This window comes from Protopterus annectens, chromosome 1.part0 (genome assembly GCF_019279795.1).
Source record: "Protopterus annectens isolate FY-2018-M chromosome 1.part0, PAN1.0, whole genome shotgun sequence".
In the NCBI taxonomy this organism is placed as follows: domain Eukaryota; kingdom Metazoa; phylum Chordata; order Ceratodontiformes; family Protopteridae; genus Protopterus; species Protopterus annectens.
In genome coordinates, this window is record NC_056725.1 from 949872852 (window position 1) to 949894606 (window position 21755).

General features: G+C 37.1%; 1 protein-coding gene across 13 annotated transcripts in view; it reads left to right on the top strand.

The window, feature by feature from the left end:
• The window catches only part of LAMA2 (laminin subunit alpha 2), a 4753606-nt gene that overhangs the window by 4423044 nt on the left and 308807 nt on the right, over positions 1–21755 (top strand). For all 13 annotated transcript variants that reach the window (XM_044064325.1, XM_044064371.1, XM_044064344.1 and 10 more), the window contains one exon: positions 2770–2956. In XM_044064325.1, the coding sequence (XP_043920260.1) occupies positions 2770–2956 (187 nt within the window). The remainder of the gene's footprint in view (positions 1–2769; positions 2957–21755) is intronic.

A 21755-nucleotide genomic window follows, 5' to 3' on the forward strand; every position in this document is an offset into this window, starting at 1 on the left:
AAACCATTATTGCATAAAGGCTATGTAAATAACTGGAACACCACATATGATGAAAATAGTGCAAATGAGGGTGGTACAGCCTCTAAATTGGGCCTTAGTTTTTTGTACACATATTCTTTAGATTTTAAAATAATTAAGGACATTATGATAAAAAACTGGACCATTATATTGGAAGATAATGGGTTGAACAGAGTCCTGGGTAATAGTCCTAGATTCACATATAAAAGGGGCCCTAATCTAAAATGTCTACTAGAAAAAAGAAGTAAGACAAGTAAAGTTGCCATAGGAATGAGGAAATATGGCTTCTTTCAACAATGTAAGTTTGTTAAGATATGGAATAAAATAATTATTAGGGACAAAATATATACTATCAATTGCAAATTTAACTGTGAATCAAAAGGAGTTATATATGTGGCTTGCTGTAATATATGCCCTTCATATTATATAGGGAAAACAAAGAGGAAAGTCAAACAGAGGATTTATGAACATCAATACTGTATAAATAAAAAATTACTACTAATGCACTAACTAAGCACATAGTTGATAGCCCAGGCCATAGTTTTAAGTATGCTGTCATATATCAAGTGGAATGTGAAATAAGGGGAGGCCATTAGGAACTTAAATTGGATGAAAGCAAATTGATGTGGCAGATTCGCACTATTGCTCACATTCCACCAGGCCTCAATGAATATGTTTCAAGTGAAAGTATTTTAAAACTAAAAGCACTAGCTAGATAAACCACACATTCTAGTGTAGAATTGGTGCATATGCTAGTGAACAATATAGGTACATTCTTGTCTATTTTGTACAAAATATAAATATATATATATATATATATATATATATATATATATATATGAACAGAGAAATAATAAAATTAGGAATTAATTAAAACTGTAAGTAATAAAATGTTAATCTTATAAATTAGTAGCTTTACATACATTCATCCATAGTAAAACTGGGGTTGTATGCCTATACCAAAGCTTTTTAAGAATAATTAGATTTATAGGCACATAATCTATGGAATGTTTTATGGAATTTTAAAAATGCTATTTTTTTAAATAAAGCTGGAGGTATATAGAAGTGTAAATATTTTAATGAAGGCTAGACATTTAGTGACATAGTGATGAAATGTATTAATATAATTAAATAGTTAAACTTTGAGATGTTAATCAATTAGTTGATAATTGAATAACTGACTATTTATATTTTGTATTTAAATGTAGAGTTCATTGTCTTTCTCTGTCTGAAGAAGTTGGGGCACTGACTCTTTCGAAAGTGCTTACTACTAAAGTGACTGTGTTTGTATCGCTAGCTGGTCTGTGTTTAACTGGTTTATCTTCATGTTGTGTTGTCTAACTGCTGCCCTTTCCCATCCATTCATCCATCAGAGATCCTTTCATTCACAGCCTCTGTGTTGGCAAGTAGTTGTTTCTGGCCCTAGTGTCCTGCTTTCTCAGTGTGGCAGTTGGCATAGTCTGCCCACACTTTCACATCTAGAAAATGACAGCAGAGACACTTCTAAGTCAGTGGATGTTCCATTAATGATCAGACTCCCTTCTATACCTGCCTTGGGCAATTAGGAGTTATTTTTCCATGGTGAATCACCTCTTCTTTCTGCATTACTAAACAAAGCACACGGTTGGCCATGTCAGTTTGCTGTTAGAGTTTGAAGCCTCAAGATCACCCAAACAGCAGCCTAATCAATGTATAGAGACACCATTTACAGGTTCATAGGTTCATGCTAGGCTATCTGCCCTAGGGCATTTATAAGCCTAGCCAGAATGTGTTTGGCTTTCGCCACCCATTTTAAATTAATTTTGCTATGCCCTTTTTCGAGGTTAGTATACTGTGCCTCTGTCTATCAGTGACACAGAAGTGATACCCGGGTTAAACCTACGATCTCCCATATAGGTTCATAGGTTCATACAATTCTTATAAACTGTCAACTGCTGATGGTACCTCCTTCTCAAACTTGTATTCTGGCAGTGGTCAAAGTACCCAGCCATCTCTCCAAGAATCTCACAGCACAGTATGTGCACAGCTTCAGCAGAAAAGGGATGATATCAATATGTATTAAAATATGTGTCTGATACAGCCAAATTGGGAACTGAATCAGATAACTCACAGCTGTTTTAGATAGCAGCAGCTGTTTACTGAAAGAAATCACAAGAACAAATGTCTGGAAAGAAGAACACTATTACAAACCCTTAATCATTTTTTGCAAAGTATTTTCTTCTAAGGCTGCAGCATCCAAAGGATAAACCTGTTTAGTTTTGTAACAGTTTGCTGCTAAATTCATTGTGTTAGTTGTAGTGAGTATGCTAATCTTAACATTACTTTACTGTATGCATGTGTGTTTGTTTTTCAGTTTAACCTGGTAAAAGAACTGGTACAAAGGCCCTCTTTAGCACTGACCCAGGCATGAGGCATCAACAAGAGCAATTTAGAAACACAGATGACACATTTAAACAAATGAAATGATCAAGAAATCAAATTTATGAAAACAGTTGACACATTTTACACAATAAAATCATTTGTCAAGAAGTTGTCATCTATTGTCTGGATGAGGTAGTTGTCTAACTAGTTGCATTACATTGTAGGTGAAATAGAACAGATTCATATATACAATAATGGCATGCACTTCACATCTATAAACAAGTTACAGTCATGTATCATCATCTGTAATCTGAACAGAATAAAACAGATGGGTATTATCCATTACTTTGCTCACAGACTAAATGTGTATTGTTTTGTCTTTACTCATAGCACTGTCAACTTTGCTCAACATGCAAAATTTGAAAATGCAGAACTTGGGTACTGCCCAGAATCAGAGTCTGTAAGTGTCCCAGAGGAGGAAGAGGAAGAGGAAGAAGATAAAACTGCTGTTACTGTAACAGAAGCTAGACCAGAGCTGTTCATTACAACCACTATTGAGCCACTGACACATCCATCTGTAAGTCAGATTAATAAAAAAAAACTTTTTCGTGCCGGGAATTAACTTAGAATCTTTTTCTGTGAAGCAGTTTTATTAAAAGCATGCCAGTGACTTTTACAGCTGACCAAAATATGAACTGTAAATATGAATTTGGGTAAAATGCAATAATATTCTTGTTTAATCTAGGCATGCACTAGGTAAATCTTAATTTCAAGTGTAAAATTAGACAGTAAGAAGTCTCACTGGTGTCATAACTCTGACTATGATCTTGGCGACCTGAGTATGATTATTGACTTGGGTGTTGATGGCACAGGCTGGAAATATGGGCCTGCCCATCCTGGTTGGGGAAGTATGTCAGTTCTGGCTGGTCATGCCACTGCTGCCCTACAAAATCTATGTTGGAAGGCAGAGATGGAATCAGTAGGCAGGGACTGTGATGACACTGGTGTGGTCACTCAATCCTGTTGTGGCAGCCCTTGATAGCCAGATATAGGAAGCATGACATGTACTATTAGAACATCATAAGCAGTCTGTATGGTGACGTAGATGTCCATGTCATTACTCAAGGGGAGGTGTTCTGTCCATTCATTCAAAAAGCTGGGATGTCAGCGAGAGCACCAAAACCCCCAGTATCTGCCTAGATGGCGGCCTCTCAGCACCTCTCACACTGGCGAATCTAAGGAAGGATCCCTCACTCCTATGGAATGAATGTGCTGTAGCCTGATAGGGGAGGCTGACTGGTTGGTGAGGCAGAGGAGGAAAATACACAGAAAAAATGAGGTAGTAAGAATATTACCACTGTTAAGACTACTGCCATGTTTAACACTCTTCCTTTTAAAAATGTTGGAAGGTATTAGAGCAGAACACTTTTTCAGAGTAGGTTGAGTAAGGTCCTTTCAGTTTCCTAAAGCAGGGACAAGGAGTATTAAGGAAACATTGGTCCACAGCCATTTTGTGAGACCTAAAAAGTGTTGAAAAATGAATTGTATTTATTTCTGTGTTATTGGAAAGTTTAGCTGTAACTGCACTTGTGTGAATCATGCCCTGTTATGCTTCTGTGTCTTTTTATGTAGGACATAGCAAAAGGAAATTTTACATCAGACTACAGCAGCATGTTAAGGATATAAAAAAAAAAAATTACGTGAAAAATAGCTTGGCTATACACTGTTACATTAAGTATGGTTCTCCTTGGAAGAAGAAAAGCAGCAGTGCTGGCACACACACATTTATATATATATATATATATATATATACACATGTATATATATTTATCTCTCTCTCTATTTATATATATATATATATATATATATATATATATATATATATATATATATATTTATCTCTCTCTCTCTATATATATATATATATATATATATATATATATATTTATATATATATATATATATATATATGTATATATATATATATATATATAGTTTTATATATATATATATATATATGTATATATATATATATATATATATATATATATATATATATATAGACAGAGCATTCGAGTGAAAGAGAGAGGTAACAATACACAACAGAGCAGGCATTATTTTCGCTATTTCCCCTATATTGTTAATCAAGAACTGTTTGCAAGCAGCATGTAAGCTAAGTTTCCTTTCATTTAGCAGCTGTATAACTTAGTGCCATAGGAGCAGCTATTTGCTGTGAAATTATTACAGCATATCAGAAGATGTCCATTTTTAATCACCATTGAGGTAGTCAAACATATATATGGATATGATGCCCAGCCAGCTTCCAAAGCTTAAGGGAACGTTTCGCATGCCCTAACCTCTGAGCAGCTGAAGGAGAGTGGTATAAAGTCAATGGTTATAGCACCAAACCTTCAGAAAATTCTTGCCATGTTCTGTTTACAGTGAGTTTCAAGTGATTGATGGCCTAGTAGCAGTTCAACAAGGCTGGACAGATGAATACCCCTTTGGGGGAATATCTTCCATCTGACCAGTTTTTGTGAAGAAAAGTTTAACTTTTCTGTCAGAAATGATTACTAAGCTTTAGGAGTGGTGTTTTTTTATTGGTTATTACTCAGAAATCTTCTCTTAAAAGTTATAGTTTTAGTCAGGATTTCTGATGGAGAAATTCCTTCCAAAATTTTTTTTTTGTGAAAAAAGCTGTACTTTTCTGTAAAATAAATTACAGCTAGGTTACTAGTAAAAAGTAATTTTAGAGGTTGTCATTACAAATTCTTCCTCAAAAAATATTTCTTTCAGTCAGATTTTGCAAAGGCTTTACTACCCATTTGCCAGACACTTTCTTCAGTAGCTACATTGACCAGGCTTCAAACTCTTCAGTTCTTCCCTCCCTGATCTCTGACCTGGATTCCTGTTTCCCTCAGTCACCAATGAGTCTTTTGAATGTGGCCATTTCATGTACCTCAGACCATTCATCAAGTATTGCTTCTGCAGAAGCCATTAGGAACTGAAGGGGCAGGCATGTGTTCTGCAGCTGTTCAGTTTTCCTTCTACGAGAAAAGGAGAACTAGACTTGTCAGTGTTGGAGGAGGGAATGAATGATACTCTACCACTAAGATGCTCTACAGTGACTGATTCCGGGGGAAGGGACTGTTCTTTGGGTCAGTCTTTTTCAGAGGTGGTCTCCTAGGAGAAGTAAACAGAAAATTAAACATTTTCGGAGAACTAAGATGGCCGCCATCCTATAAGCAGTGAAATTCTATAGCTCTGCTACTCTAATTAACTTATCATCCCTATTCCTTGGGAGAGAAGTAAAACCAGCGATTAATAATCTCTTCTCAGCATTAAGGTACCTACCTGAGGCTAATCTCTTTATCCAGTTTTGGGTACAGAAGTCCTTTTCCAAAGGATTAACTCTGATTTTGTCTGCATACCTTTCTGCTCCTTGCTGTCCATGTGGCCTAGGGCTCTGGGGCCTACACTCATCTGAAAATAAGAGAGAGTATAGGAAGAAGAATAAGAAAAGGAAATTTTAATTCTCCTAGTGATATGTCTTAAGTACTTGAGTACAGAGAAAGATGTAACTTCTAAAAGGGCTAGAACAGCTAAGCAACAGGAAACTTCAAAGCCACCTGCTAAAGTGAAAACTGATATTTCCAGCATGGAGGACTTAAAACTGGCCCTGCAGCCTATCCAAACTGCAATTCAAAGCTTCTCTCAGCAGCTTAAAACTTTCAGTTTATCAATTGACAGAATACTTACTAGAATTGACAAAACAGAAGCTAAGGTTTTCGACAACGAGATAAAAATTGAACAATTACAGAAAGAACAAAAGTCTAATGCCCTAAGTATTCTGGATATACAGCAGAAATTAGTGGACCTAGAAGCAAGGTCCAGGCGCAACAACATCATCCTAAGAGGCATACTGGAACATATAGACAACCTTGCATTGCTAGAAAACATATCTACAATCTTTGCCATTTTCCTGGATAAATCTCCTCTCTCGGACCAGATAATAATTGAAAGAGCCCATAGAGCCCTAAGACCACCACTTGATAAAACAAAGCCAAGATCCGTATATGTGAAAATACTTAATTATCAACATGTAAGCAAACTTTTAATAGCGGCTAGAAACAAAAAGTGTATAGAATGGAACGGAGCTAAAATATTTCTTTCATCTGATCTACCATCTCAGATTAGGATGGAACATCAAAAGCTTGCCCCTTTCTGCGCCTACTCAATCAAGAAACAAATAAAATTCCAAATGAGATATCCTAACACACTGATTTTTCATCACCTAGGATCCAAGTTATCTGCCCAGAACGCCAAGGAAGCCTCATCAATATTCCAGCAAGTTTTTAAAGAAAGTCCTGCTCCTGCCATATAAATCATTTAATTACCTAAAGTTATCTGCACCGCACGATTGCTAGCCCCAAAAGGTTCTTCTGGTCTTGTTTCTGGATGGTTTCCGACCGATGAATTGAACGACGACCATCTCAGCGTCCTAAGGGGCCGTTTAATAGTCCTGCCCTCTCGTGTCTTCCCTTCGGAATGCAGCTGCATGAATATATATCTTCCATGTTGGCCGTAGGCTGCAGGAACTTTCACCCCTGCTTCTACCATGATCCCCTTGGTTTTCTTAAAGTGATACTGCTACTGAACCTTAACTGAAATGCTTCACAGCAAACCTGGCCGCGTTTCAGGGCTCCACTCACTTAGAAGCCCTGCAATGTAAGCAAAGAATATTTCAAAGAATAGTACAGTAATAATATTAGTACTATTATTGAACAGTACAGTAATGTAAGCTGTCAACTAACTGGTGTTATGGAGCTTAATGCTTGCAACAATTTATTGTTTCTCCCCTCCGCTCTGTCGATGGGGTCAAAATCCAAGTAGTTTCAGCTCGTGGTGCGCTTTGTGTACTAGTCTCACTATTTCAGCCTTAGATATAAGACTCATATATGAAAGGTCACAATGTATTGTCGGTTGTTGTACAGCAGAGCATCTCAATGGATGGTATGATATGCAAATTTGCAAGGCATTACTAGTGAGATACTCCAAAATATTTCTATGGGGCTTGAATCTAAGCTCATTTTTAAATAAGCTGACTCACCATCAAGTGTTCTACCCTCCTGTTAATCCTCAGAGTAACGCTATGACTTGAGTCTATACGAGGCAGTCTTGGTTTATCATACTTCACCCTCTGGCTTAAGGTGAAGATAGGCACAGCATGTTTAATTCAACATATTGTTTTGTTTAAACCATCGTGTGCAGTATGGCTAGTCGCTGTGTGGTTAGTACAAGTTGATACAATAGAGCGCACACTTTATTCCTGTTGTAAAACACTCTTATTGAGTGGTTGGTTTGGTTTATGGGCAGAGAAAGTCAATAACAATTACAGGCTCTAATTTTTCGCCGGGGACCAAAGTGTGTGCACTCGGAGGTGTACTGGAGTGGTTTCTATTTTTCAAGCATAACAGACAGAAAACCGACGAGGTATCTTGTTGCTTTTAGCTCTACAGCTGGCTTTTTGTACCCAGTTATATTTCCGAGGTCTGTTTGATTATTGATCACCTGAAAGTTTACAATGCCTATTCAGATCCTTTCTTGTTTCCCTGCTAGCAAAAATAAGCTCAATGCTTAGTTGTACTATTTTGATTACATTATAAAGTATTCGGTGCATGTCCCCATACATGTTCCGTATTTATCGTTAAATGGCAGTTGTTTAAAACAGCATATGGCACCCTGGGTATTTAGAACACCCAAATGTTGAAACTATTGTCTTCTTATATGTTTATCTTAAGTACACTATGTGTTTGAGTAATAATTTACATTACTTTTAACTCAAACGTGATGGAACAATCTTCAGACTGCTATCGGGTCAGTATGATTTTTTCTTCTTGTTTAGATAGGGTTTGTGAGTGTTATTTCAAGAGGGCGTAAGATACACTCACTGATGGATAGGATCCAGCTGCATGGGTACCCTTTCAATATTGGAATGTTTTGGGAGACCCACAAATGGCTTTTTCAAAAGCAGGATTGTTTGTTAGCCAGTGAATATATGGTAATCTCTTCTTCCTTCGTTGTTACCCTTGTGTTAAAATGTTATTTTGTTTCAGGATAGAGGACTACAGTATAAACTATCAGTTTTTACATGTTTACAAGTTTTAATTAGTATTGTGGGGATAGATGCTTCTTCCCTTCTGTTTTACGTGGCAGTTACAGAACAACAGGAAGATTATTAAGAATACAAACCTAGCCAAACAATAATTAAACCGGATTGCTAATCCCCTAGGTTTATCTTAACTGTCGCACGTATAGTTAGTCAATCACATGATCAGAACATTTTTATAGCTGAGCTTTGAATGTTTTTGTGGTACTGCTTAAGATTGTTATGCATTTTAGTTTCTGGTGTTTTAGGTATGAAAGTCTGGGACGTATTTGTCTCTCCACTTGGGGGAGACCCAAAAAATGCCCTAAAAGGTTAGTTTTATTCTTTAATATCCCAGCCCCTTCCGGGTTTAGAGGGTGGTGGTTAGGCACGGGATTAAAACAGGAAGGGTTTTATATACTTGCCCACTCATGTTTGTTCAATCTTATAAGAATGATAGACGATAGAGTATTCTCCATCTTTCTCCGTTCTCTTAACTTATTAAGTTTTTTATGTAAATGTTGGATATAGATTCCTGGAACATTAAAGGGCTACAGGATACCAATAAGAAAAAACTTTTTATGCATCTAACTCTTAAATCCACATCTAGCATTATTTTTGTCCAGGAAACTCAACTTTTTGACAATCAATGGGACCAAGACAGGGGAAGACCTTGGATCAGGAAGATAATAGCTTCTGGGGCCAAATCTAATAGCGCAGGGGTGGGTATTATAATTAAAAACAAATTTTTATGGGACATAGTAAAATGCGACTTGGATACTGATGGTAGATGGTGTTATTTTGTCACAACCTGCTCATTTATTGATAAACCTATATTAATTATAAACATATATTCCCCATGCTCAGGTCAGCAAAATTTCATTATGCAGATTCATAATTTACTTGATTTATTTCCTAATCATTATTTCATTGCTGGGGGCGATTGGAACTCAATACAGGATCCAAAATATGATAGGTCAAATACTAAGGCTAAATTTAATTTCTCTGCAACTCTATCCTTGTCGGAGCTTAAGGATGACTTTAACCTCTTTGATCCCTACTTGTTTCTTAAAAACACCCATAAAAATAACAAATTCAGCTTTTTCTCTAACTGCGCTAAAAGCTGGTCTAGATTGGACTTTTTTTCTGATTTCATCCATCTTCAGCAACCAGGATATTTCTTTCTCCTGCTACCCCAGAAGCCTTTCCGATCATTCTCAAATATCGCTCCCTATTCAATGGAAGGACACAAGCCCCTCAAAGAACATAGCTATCTGGTGGCGTGTAAACCCTAACCTACTTAAGAAAGTAGAAATCCTCTCACAAGTTGAGCTATATCTTGATGAATTTCTCCATTCCTGTAACTCCCTACAGACTGCATTAGACTGCTCTTGGGCTGCAACCAAGGCTATGATCAGAGGTTTTCTGATTAAGAAAGCCTCATACTATAAGAAATTACGTAACAAGAAGGTATTAGATATTACTACTAAACTCAATAACATAGAAACTGAAATTCAACAAAAGCACACTCCTGAGTTAGAAAAACAAATGATTCAACTGCAAAAAGAACTTTTGTCTTTGCAAGCAGACGATCTTAAATTCCATGAAATTAAATCTCTAGCAAATTATTCGGATCTGGCTCAATTTCCTTCTAAATTCCTGGCCAGAGTGATAAACATGAATAGGTCATCTCCATTTATTTCTGAAATTTCACTTCAGGGGAAGGAATACCAGGGTACTACTGAAATTATCAGTCTATTTGAAAATATATACTCTCAATTATATGACCCTACTGAAAATCCTGTTAATAAGGAAGAGCTACAGTTTTTTTTTTAACAAATTAACTCTTCCTAAACTGTTGGAGAATCAATCGAAACTTTTAGACCGAGAAATTTCTACGCCGGAAATAACTACGGCTATTAACAGCCTTAAACTTAATAAATCACCTGGCCCAGATGGGTTTACGGCAGAATTTTATAAATGTTTTACCTCAAAAATCTCTAAATCATTGCTTCTCTTATATAATAATATTATTTCCTTTGGTTTTAAGGATATACATCTGAACGCCTCCAGAACCATCTTTATACCTAAACATAATGGTGACCCCAAAAACCCCTGGCATTATAGACCCATTCCTATTGTCAACATCGATATGAAACTTTTGGCCATAATATTAGCTAACAGACTGAAGTTAGCTATTTCTTCCATTGTTTCACCAGAACAGTCTGGATTCATCTTGGGCAGACAAACTATAGACCACACACTGTCCTTAGAAGCCTTGATATCTCTTTCCTCCTTAAACAAAACTCCCCTTTATGCCCTAGCAATTGATGCTTCCAGGGCCTTTGACCGTATCAGCATGGAATTTCTATTCAACAGTCTCCCTTTCTTCAATATTCCAAACTTTTTTATCAACACAGTTAAAACCCTATATTCTAGTGCATACACCATTTTACAAATAAATAAACAGATATCAAATAGAATTAAAATTCTCAACAGTGCTAGGCAAGGTTGCCCCCTCTCCCCTTTATTATTCAACCTCTACATTGAACCTTTATTCCTTTTGATCAAACAGAAAACTTTTCATCACACACCTAGTATATTCAACATTAATATTCATCTCTGTGCATACGCAGATGACCTAAACATATATTTTACGCTCCCCAGATCAGATCCGATAAAAATTCTATCTTCCATCAGTTCCTTCTCTAACCTTTTAAACTACAAGCTTAATAGAGAAAAATCACTAATCTTTCCAATAAACATGTATTCCCCATCCCCCAATATATTCGCTAATACAGGTATAAGTATTAAACAACAACTTCAATATCTTGGGATATCCTTCTCCCAAGGGAACTCCTCTCAATATCAGGATGACGTCACCAAATGTTGGTCAAATATACGGGGTGACCTAAACAGATGGTCTAATCTTAAGCTTCCTTTTCTGGCCAGGACGGCTATCATTAAAATGAACATTCTTCCCAGACTTTTATTTATATTTAATGCATCCATGACTATAATACACAGTAAATTCTTTAGAAATATTGTATCCCTTCTATCAAAATTTATTTGGGCCCCCAAATATGTTAGAATTAGTTATTTGAGACTTACCTTTCCTATGGAACAGGGAGTACTGGGTTTACCTGACTTTAAAACATACTTCAAAATAATCAATGGAAGTAGAATCCTAAACATTGCCTCCTATAATAAGACCCACTCTCCCTGGGCCCCTACTTGGGTCATCCTGCTTAATAATTATATTAAATCCTTAAGCATAAACCCAGTGGCGTTACCTTTCCTAAACAAAGAACATTTGGGCAAAGCTAAACTACTAAAAGGCATTAAATTTGGTATAAGGGCACTTCAAAACCTTTTTAGTTCCCTGAATTTAATTAATTCCTTTAATACTCTGCAACATCTACACCTTAACCCTAATTTAGGAATGAATGGACATATGCTAAATCTGGATCAATACCCTCTGCTCAAGGACACTTCTATTTCCAATCTATTTTCCTTCAAGCAGCAGTCTCTATCAGAGCTAAGAACTACACTGAATTTACCTAAAAAATATACAATCATTTTAAGACAGATCAGAGAACTAGTCCATATTTATTTGGAAAACCCCTTGGTTTCTGATAATGATATCTCAACTTGTAAAACCTTGTGGAACCTGTTTCTTAGTAAAAAAAAAAAAGATTACAAATACATATAAAGCTATCATGACACTTAAAACAAATTAAGAACTCATTTTTTCCAATTCTTGGTTTAAACGTAATCCTTCTATTACCCATAATCAGATTTCCAAGGCCATTAAAATTAGTTCCAGGTTTATACCCCTAAAAAAACTTAAATATACTCAGCTCATGATAATGAATAATGCCTACCTTACTCCCGATATACTTAATAAAATATATTCCAACTACTCCCCTCACTGTCAATTCTGCCCAAACCAAATAGATGATATATTACATGTTTTCTGGAGTTGCAAATGCACCTACAGGTTATGGTGTACCTTGAGAGTTATATTGGAAAAAATTGGCTACGAAAAGTCTACTCTTTCTTGGGAATTTACCATTCTCCATATCCCACCCCCAGGGTTATCGGAGAGGAACTACAGAGTTTTGATCTCCATCTTCATGTTAATAAAATACTATATCTCCTTGAACTGGAAAAATAGGCAAATAGTATCCTGGGAAGGGTTTAAGACCCTAGCTATTAAGCACCTCAAGGCTCATAAATACTTATTCTATAACATGAATCACAAACCATTTCTTAAAGATTTTTGGAGAATACTTTTTGAACTCATTTTAGTATGACTGCATGTTTCTCTTAGGTATTACCAAATGTTATTTTGTCCTCCTTCTTCAATACTCTGTCGGGCATTGTATAACTGTACATAGTTGTTTTTAAGGTTGTGTGTTTCTTTATTATTTGTGTACATATTGTTATGGTTTGCTGAATGTTTTTTGTGATGAATAAAACAATAAAGAGAATTAAAAAAAAAAAAAGAAAATTAAACATTTTCTTTTCCTGTAGTGCATAGAACAGACAGGGAAGATTGGCTGGATTTTGCTTATGGTTTATTTCAAGCCTTTCAGTCTTTGCATTCTGAATCTTTCCTGAGTTTTAAACAAAAAATATTTTCCTCTCTCCCTTTCTGATTCAGATAAGTCTGTGAGACAGAAATTAGATCTAGATTGTACTTCTCAGTTCCTATGCCACAGGAGGAGGGATTAGATGCTGACCAAAGGTTTTCTTCAGATTCCCGTTGAAGAGTATCTTTTTTTTATACTATTGCCAGAATGAAGGAGTTGTTTCAGTTGGAGTAGAAAGAAATACTAGAATCCCAGCAGCAATACTATGACTTATTATAGATGGATTTTCCTTGGCCTGCAGATGTTTCTCCTGTCTTACCACCATTAAAGAAAGCCTGTTAGTCAGCCTCCTGCCCCAAGAAATCTGTTAAATTTTGAAACACCTTGCAGTTCAGGTTTATTTTATATAACACACACAAAGAAAACATTTCTCCTCAATGCACTGGTAAACAAAATTTCAGAAATCAGTGGAAGAGACGTTAAAAAGAAGGGAGGACTGGCAGTGTCCTTCATGTCAGGATTTGCAGTTCAGGATAGTATTCAGGTGGTGTCTTACCCCATGGAAATTATGAAAATCTAAGAGAAAGCAGGTTAGAACATGTTGGAGGGGTGAGGTCAAAGATGTTAACAGCTTGTGTATGTTTTGGGATTGTAGGGGAATTAGGGCATATTGAGAACATTTGTATTATAAATTGATATCTTCAAGATGACTGTATCCCTGGAATGGCTGTTTTGGATCTTTGGGGTCATCCCTGAGGCTCAACCAAATGATGTTCACCATACCTCTCAACCCGGAAGCATCAAAAATCTGCACAAAGGCCCATGAAAAGTAGGTATAACTGACCAAAATTCAGGATGTTGATTAATATAAGATTTGCATACATAATCTTGTAGCCCTGCCCACTACAATGGGATTGTGGGATACCAGCATAAAGATTGAAGTCACTAAATAATAATAAATAGTGGCTGACATTTAAATTTCAGACTTCATATCCCTCAGAAAATACATAATAATGCAAAACGTGTTATTCTAGCAACTATCTGAGTTTACATGAGCAATAATTAAAATCTGTTCCTATTTTTGGTCTTTTGCCCCACCATTATTTTTGGCCTTGTCCAGATTTCTTGCTCTGAGAGATTCAAAGCTATCATGCGCACACACACACACACACACACACACACACACACACACACACACACACACACACACATTCCCTTGGACTACACAGTGTGGCAAGACACTTTGTTTTGTTGACACATTTGGTTGACAGTAAACATATTAACATTAAAAAAACAAGAAATATTGTGTAAAAATAACAGCTTGCAGTGGTGCACTATATATCACAAGCTGCATTCGTGTACTTTGGAATTCACCCAAAATAGCAAATGATACATATTGTATAAATCTGTGCTTGAGCTGGTAGTATCCATCAAGATTTTGTTTCCCTACATGAACTGCACACATAACTTACCAACTTAAAATGGAAAATGCAATCCAGCATGAGACTCAAAGCAACACAAAGAGAAAGAGTGTAGAAGGCAGTCAAGGCAGTGAATATATTGATAAAGCATATGAAAGCTTTAAGTAACTTTTTTAATCAAATAATAGTTTGTTGATTATGAAAACAGAAACATAAAAAGATTTTGCCTACTAATATAAATGGACTTGTTAATAGCATTTACTTTTGCAACATGTTACTGTTAAAAAGTAATGAAGGTCAGTTGCCAATTGTCTTGAAACCTGCCAATATGATGTTGCATTATAAATTTGCATTGATTTACATGCAGCCTGCAGGACGACAGTGAGTACAAGAAGCTCCAAGTGACAGCATTTACCCGTGCAGTCTAACTTTCAGCTGTAAATGCCACTTTATGTGCCCGACTTGCAAGCATTGGATCGCAAAGAAAAAAATCTGAAGTCTGCACTGACCGGAGACCAAAGCTGCAAAAAGGAATTAACTATCTCTGTCATATGTTTATTGTAAAGCTAAATGGTTCCTATATTGTTTATTTTCTGGAAGGGATTCTTCTTCCTTGTCTCCATCATGACAGGGAATTGCACTTTAAGAAAACAAGAGATAGTCTGCCTTATTTCATACCCATCAACAACACGCCTAAGTCCTTTGTGCCAACTGACAGCATTCATGGGGACTTAGTGGCTCCCCCGGACAGTTTGCAGTTATTAAACTCATTTCCAGTAACATGCACTCCAGGCCTTCTGCAGATGCAAACAAATAATCAAAGAGCAACACTTACTAACCTGATATTTCTCATTTTCTGTAGGTGTCCACATTTTTACAGATTTCAAAATATTTTCAACTCCAGGCCAGAGTCTGACCAACAGCTGTAAATGATTAGTGACTGACACTCAACCTTACTCCAGATCATTCCTCTCTTTCTCCATCAGTCCTACAACTACTAGCAATGTACATCACCAGGATATGAAAGTCCCACATTCACGTATTTGGTAAAAATGCAAAACACTGAGTGCCATTTCAAACTTGAGTAACTCTTATTGCTACATATATAAATATCAGGAAACAGCTACCAACCAAAGGTCCAACTCCACAGGTTTCAGAAAAAAAGATGAAATAATAATGAAAGTAGGACCACCACGAACCACAAAACAAAATGAAACTGGTAATAGAATAAAATAATGAAATATTTACTGAAACAAGCACTTTCACATGTTATAAGACACGCTTCTTCAGGTTTTACCCACATAACACTTGAGTCCATATATATATCCAAAGCCTAAAATTCAATAAATTAGCAAATTGGCAAATTGATGCTAACAATCAAACTATTAACTGATTAACAAGCAGAAAAGACAAAAGTGTACTTACAATCTGTTTGATCAAATGCATCAACATTTTCTCATTGATTGTTAGCATCAATTTGCCAATTTGCTAATTTATTGAATTTTAGGCTTTGGATTTATATATATGGACTCAAGTGTTATGTGGGTAAAACCTGAAGAAGCGTGTCTTATAACACGTGAAAGTGCTTGTTTCATTAAATATTTCATTATTTTATTCTATTACCAGTTTCATTTTGTTTTGTGGTTTGTGGTGGTCCTCCTTTCATTATTATTTCATCTTATTGCTACATATGTTATAGTAGAAGAAAATCTTTTGATGCCATAATGATGGTCACGTACTACACACACACACACACACACACACACACACACACACACACACACACACACACACACACACACACACACATATATATATACATATTTATAAAAATATTTTTTTTTCCACTGGGCAGGGACCTTTGGCGTCACTCTATCACTTGAAACTGATTAAAATGAAACTTGACAGAAAACAAATGTAAATGTGCTATGCTTACTATCCCCAGCAGTATTAGTCACTTGCAATGTAAGACAATACCTGCTGCAAACCTTGCTGGAAGTAATGGAGTTTCTATGTGCAAATAGTTGTAAGCACGTAAGTTCATACACACATGGTGTACCACACTTTCTACTACATCTGAAGTGATTACAGTCCCCACCATCTTGCATTACTTTCAGGGTAAAGTTGACCTAGTTTGGGGGTCAGCTGGGCTCGGTGCCAAAACTAACATGAGCTTTTAAGTCTCAATAAAGGTAGACTTTATTTAAAAAAAAAAGTTTTACTTGATGGAGTCATCCTATCTTTGTTAATGGATGTAACACAATGAGAAGTAACTTGGAGAAAATTATTCACATATTTCCAATGCTCTGAGACCAATACACAACTACTAGTAATGTCACCAGCCACAGTTTGAAACTCCTGCCAAGTCTCTGAGTCAGAAATTTGGGAATTGAAGGGGCCACTCAGAAATTTGTGGCACTCCATTTATATCGGTAAATACTAAGGAATTTGATACTGTTTAGAGGTGTGATGTTCACAAATTAGATGTTCTCTAGTGGTATTAAACTTATCTGTGCCTTGCAATGGAAACTGAGGAAGAGGTTATAGAGTAAAACTGTTGATAGTGTTTCGCTCAAACATATGGGTTCATCAGCTATCCTTTTAGAGGCCATGGCATGAATATCTATAGGAAATGTTTTCTAAGAGGTATTTTGTTGAAGAAGATTTGACTTAGTGTTTCTATTGCTGAACATTATTTATTCTGTACAGATTCTATGTAGTTCATGAGTTTGTTTGTTAATAACGTTATACGGTTTATTTTTCCTATCCCTGTTTGTTTATATTTGGAATGCTATGATGTTCATAAATCAAAAAAAATTGAGTTAAAAAAAGAAGGGAGGATTATTCCAGAAGCAAGCACAGTCTAAAACAACTGACTGAATATCTTTCCATTCATGTGTTTTCCACTCCCAACCCTGGCATTCCAGTAAAGCTGTCCCACTGTCAAGGTCTTCACTTACCTTTGTGGCAACAGGTAACCTCAGACAACTGGGTTCAGAAATATACTCAAAAAGGTTACATCTGGTAGTGAGACTGCCCTCCTCTTTTTCAAGGGATTCTTTATATCAGTCCAAACAAACCTCCCTGTTAACTCCTATCCTAGATTAATTGCTATCTCAGGGAGTTATAGAACCTGTTATCTACGGTCAAATAGAGAAAGGGCTCTATCCAAGAACTTTTGCGTTACAAAGAAAAAGAGAACCTGGAGACCTTTCCTAGATCTTTCTTTTCTAAATCTTCACACCAAAATTTCAAAATTCAGTACACTTTCTGTACAGTGTTTGCTACCTTTCATTCCACCTCTGTTTTCTAGTAACTCTAGATTTAAAAGATATCATCACATTCCAGTAATCAAAAATTTCAGATGCTTTTTATTTTTTTCTGTGTGTGGTTCACATTTTCAAATTTTCCTTTACACTTTGGCATGTCTGCTGCTCCAAGGGTATTTACAAAATGCCTTGCACCAATTATAGCCGACTGCAGGCTGCAGGGCATTCACATTTTTCCATATTTAGACAACTGCCTTATTTTTTTCAGATTATTTTACAAGTTGACAGGAATTGTTGGATCAGATAAAAAATATTTTTCTCAGTCTGGAGTTTCAGGTGAACATTGAAAAATTTTGACCCATTCCTTCTCACAGGATAGTGTTTCTGGGATATCTCCTGGATATATACCTCATGATGGCTTTTGCTCCACAAAACAAAGCAGAATTTTACAAAGAATAATTTCTGATATTCTCCAACCACACATTGACATCTGCCAGGAATATGTCAGTATTCTGGGTTTCTGCAAACTATCGTCCCATAAGCCTGACTAGCCTAGTATGCAAGGCTATGGAGAGGATCATCATGCAACTCATAAACAAAGACATTGGGGACCTACAGACACTAGATCCTACCCAATTTGGCTTCGTCAAGGGCAGATCCTGCCTTTTGAACCTGGTTGACTTCTTCGAAACAGTCACCAAGGCCATAGACAAAGGGAAGGTAGTCCACACAGCCTATCTCGACCTCACAAAGGCATTTGACACAATACCCCACTCAGGCATCATAGATAAGCTATCCAGCCTAAATATAAACCCCTATGTCACAAGATGGGTCACAAACTGGCTCAAAGACAGAACCCACAGAGTCAGAGTTGCTGGGGCCATGTCAGACTCAAAACCGGTCACAAGTGGCATCCCACAAGGTTCTGTCCTGGGACCTCTCTTGTTCGGTATTTACTTTTCTGAGGTACAGGCCAACATGGGAGGACTATGGCTCACCAAATTCGCAGATGACTGCAAACTGTGCACCATAATTGACTCTCCAGCTGACACAAGCATCCTTCAAAAAGGTCTCGCAGAGATGGATAACTGGTGCCAAAGCCATGGTCTAAAGCTAAATGCCAAAAAGTGTATAGTCATACCCTTTGGCAAAAACAGTGTGCCCACAAATTACCACATAGGTGGTAACCCATTAAGTACAGAGAAAGTAATTAGGGATCTGGGGACCCAAGTTGATAGCAATCTCTCCTTTGACAACCACATTGCCAAAGTGGTTAGAAAGACCTTTTACATAACCCATCTCATCATGAAAGGATTCACATCTAGATCAAGAGAGGTAACCGTGCCCCTTTATTCATCCCTCATCAGGCCCATCATAGAATACAATGCCCCCTTTGGGATGTACCTTACCCGACACCTGCAGCAATTAGAAAGACCCCAAAAGTACCTCACCAGGAGGATCAAGGGACTCAAACAGATGCCATATGCTGCTCGGTTAAAAAAACTCCAGCTCTACTCAGTTGCATACCGCCTACTTCGAGGCGATCTATGCCTGACATATAAAGCTATGTCCAACCCAGAATTAATGGACATGCTCCACCTCAGTAAATCTAAATCCCTTAGAGCCACACGCTCGAGGGACTTGAACCTCAGCACAGAAATAAATAGAACATGCTGGAGGGACAGATTCATAACCCAGAGGCTCCCTTCGCTCTGGAATAGAATTCCAATTCATGTTAGGCAGAGCACTTCACTGACTCTCTTCAAGAAGAATCTTGATGAGTGGATGGGGGATCGTAGGTTTGTCCCGGGGATTACTTCCATGTCACTATTAGACAGAGGCACAGTAAACTAAACTTTAAAAAGGGCACAGTATACTCAAATCAAGGGGGGGCATAAGCCAAACAAAATCGGGCTAGGCTTATAAATGCCCCAGGGCAGATAGCCTAGTATGAACCTATGAACCTATGAACCTATGGTCTCTACAGTTTTCCTCATTCCTATGGCTAGACTTCATATGAGGAAAATCCAATGGTTCCTCAAATTATTTGAATCCAACACCAGCACCCCCTGTCATTTCAAATTCCAGTGCTGGGATTTGTAAAAATAGAGTTTCTCTGGTGGGTAGACCATTTATCTCATAACTCAGGTCTCCCCTACTCCCTTTCTGCCTCTACTCTTTATATAACTACAGATGTCTCAGATATTGCTTGGGGAGCTGTTTCCAAAGGCGGTGGTGAAAGTTCAGGATCTGTGGAACAAGCAGGACTGGCTTAAACACATACATGTTAAAGAAATGATGACTGTAATAAATACTGTCAAATCTCTTAATCATCTCTGGGCTCCAGGCCCCCTACTAGTAATCATGGACTACACCACAGTGACATGATTCATACAGACATGTGGGAGTTAACCAGATCCTACCTGCTTTGCTGACTAGCTGTGGTACCCTTGGAACTAGCAAGTCAGCACAATCTATCCATACAGGATACTTACATTTTGCCAGGAGAGTCCCTCACAAACGGAAGTTGAAGCTGGGCTCTTTAGGGAGTTGATCCAGCTGTGGGAAAATCCTCAAATTGATCTATTTGCCTCCATTTGCAACAGACAGTTAAAGAAATTCTTCTCCAGGACTGCTTGCACAAAGGCCTGGAAGGAATATGCCTTTAAATTGCCAGCCATGGGAATATCTCTGTCTTTCCATCATTTCCTCTGATGACCAGCATTCTAAAGATTCAGAAGGACTCTTCCAGAATAATTGTGGTAACCTCCTTTGGGCCTAGTCAAGAGCAGTTGTCACAAGCTTCCTCATAGGGTAGACTTACTCACACAGGGCAGGGGTAATTTGATACACTACAACCTTTAATTTCTTTAACTCGCCTTCTGGATAATAGAATTGTAATACCTTTTAGACACCTGTTTTCTGATAGTGTGCAGCCGGTATTAAAGAATGCTAAGAAAGCTGCTCCTAGAAAGTCATTTTAGCTAAGTGGAAAAGTTTTTTTAGTTGGTGCCAAATTAAGAATAATGACTGTTTTCATGACCAAACACCTCTGGTTCTACAGAATGTGTGTGAGTTATTATCCTCTGGCATTATTAATATTCACCTCCCAGCCATCTCTGTTTGTCTTCCCATGGATACACCCTTTCTGCCCTGATGGAAGTGAAGCAGGTCTTAAAAAGGGTTTTGCATATATTTCCACCTAGAAGACAGGTAGATTCCCTTTGGGATCTTAATTTTGTACTTGAGAAACTTACAGTTTTTCCTTCTGAACCAGCTAATGAGGCTGATATCTTGAAAATAATTTTTCTCATTGCTCTGATTTCTCCATGAATACTATTTGAGTTACAAGGTCTTACAGTGACTCATCCTTATCTAATCTTTCATAAGGATAGCAGTAACTTTGATAAGGAAACCTTCAATCTGATGTTGTCACTTTTCATTCATTCCCCAACATCTGGGTTCAGATCTGACCCTCAGATCCAATTCAGCTATTTTTGCAACTCATGACCACTAGAACTCTTAAGCTCTTCTCTTACCCATAATGCTCTATCCCCTAACATACCTCAGATCTCATTTGTGGCTCTCGCATATGGATGTGGTCGCTGAGAGCTCTCAAGTGTTATTAGAAGTTTTTTCAGATAATTGATATACTTCATTGCTTTTCATTGCCTTATTAGCTCTTATTTCTTCCAGTCTTTTGCTACATCATATATACTCCCTATCTACACTATTTACTGTATTTCTTATTTACCATTGTTGGTATTTTTCTTCTCTCCCCTTTCCTTTGAAATGCCATTATTACTTTCAGTGGAATCCTTTTTTATTCCTGTTAAAAAAAGTTTTTGTTCCTCTTTTTCTTTCTGTTAGTTAAAGAGCTAAAATGGCAGAAAAGCCTACAGGCTTTAAAGTGCATAAAATGTGGGCACAAACTCCCTTTACC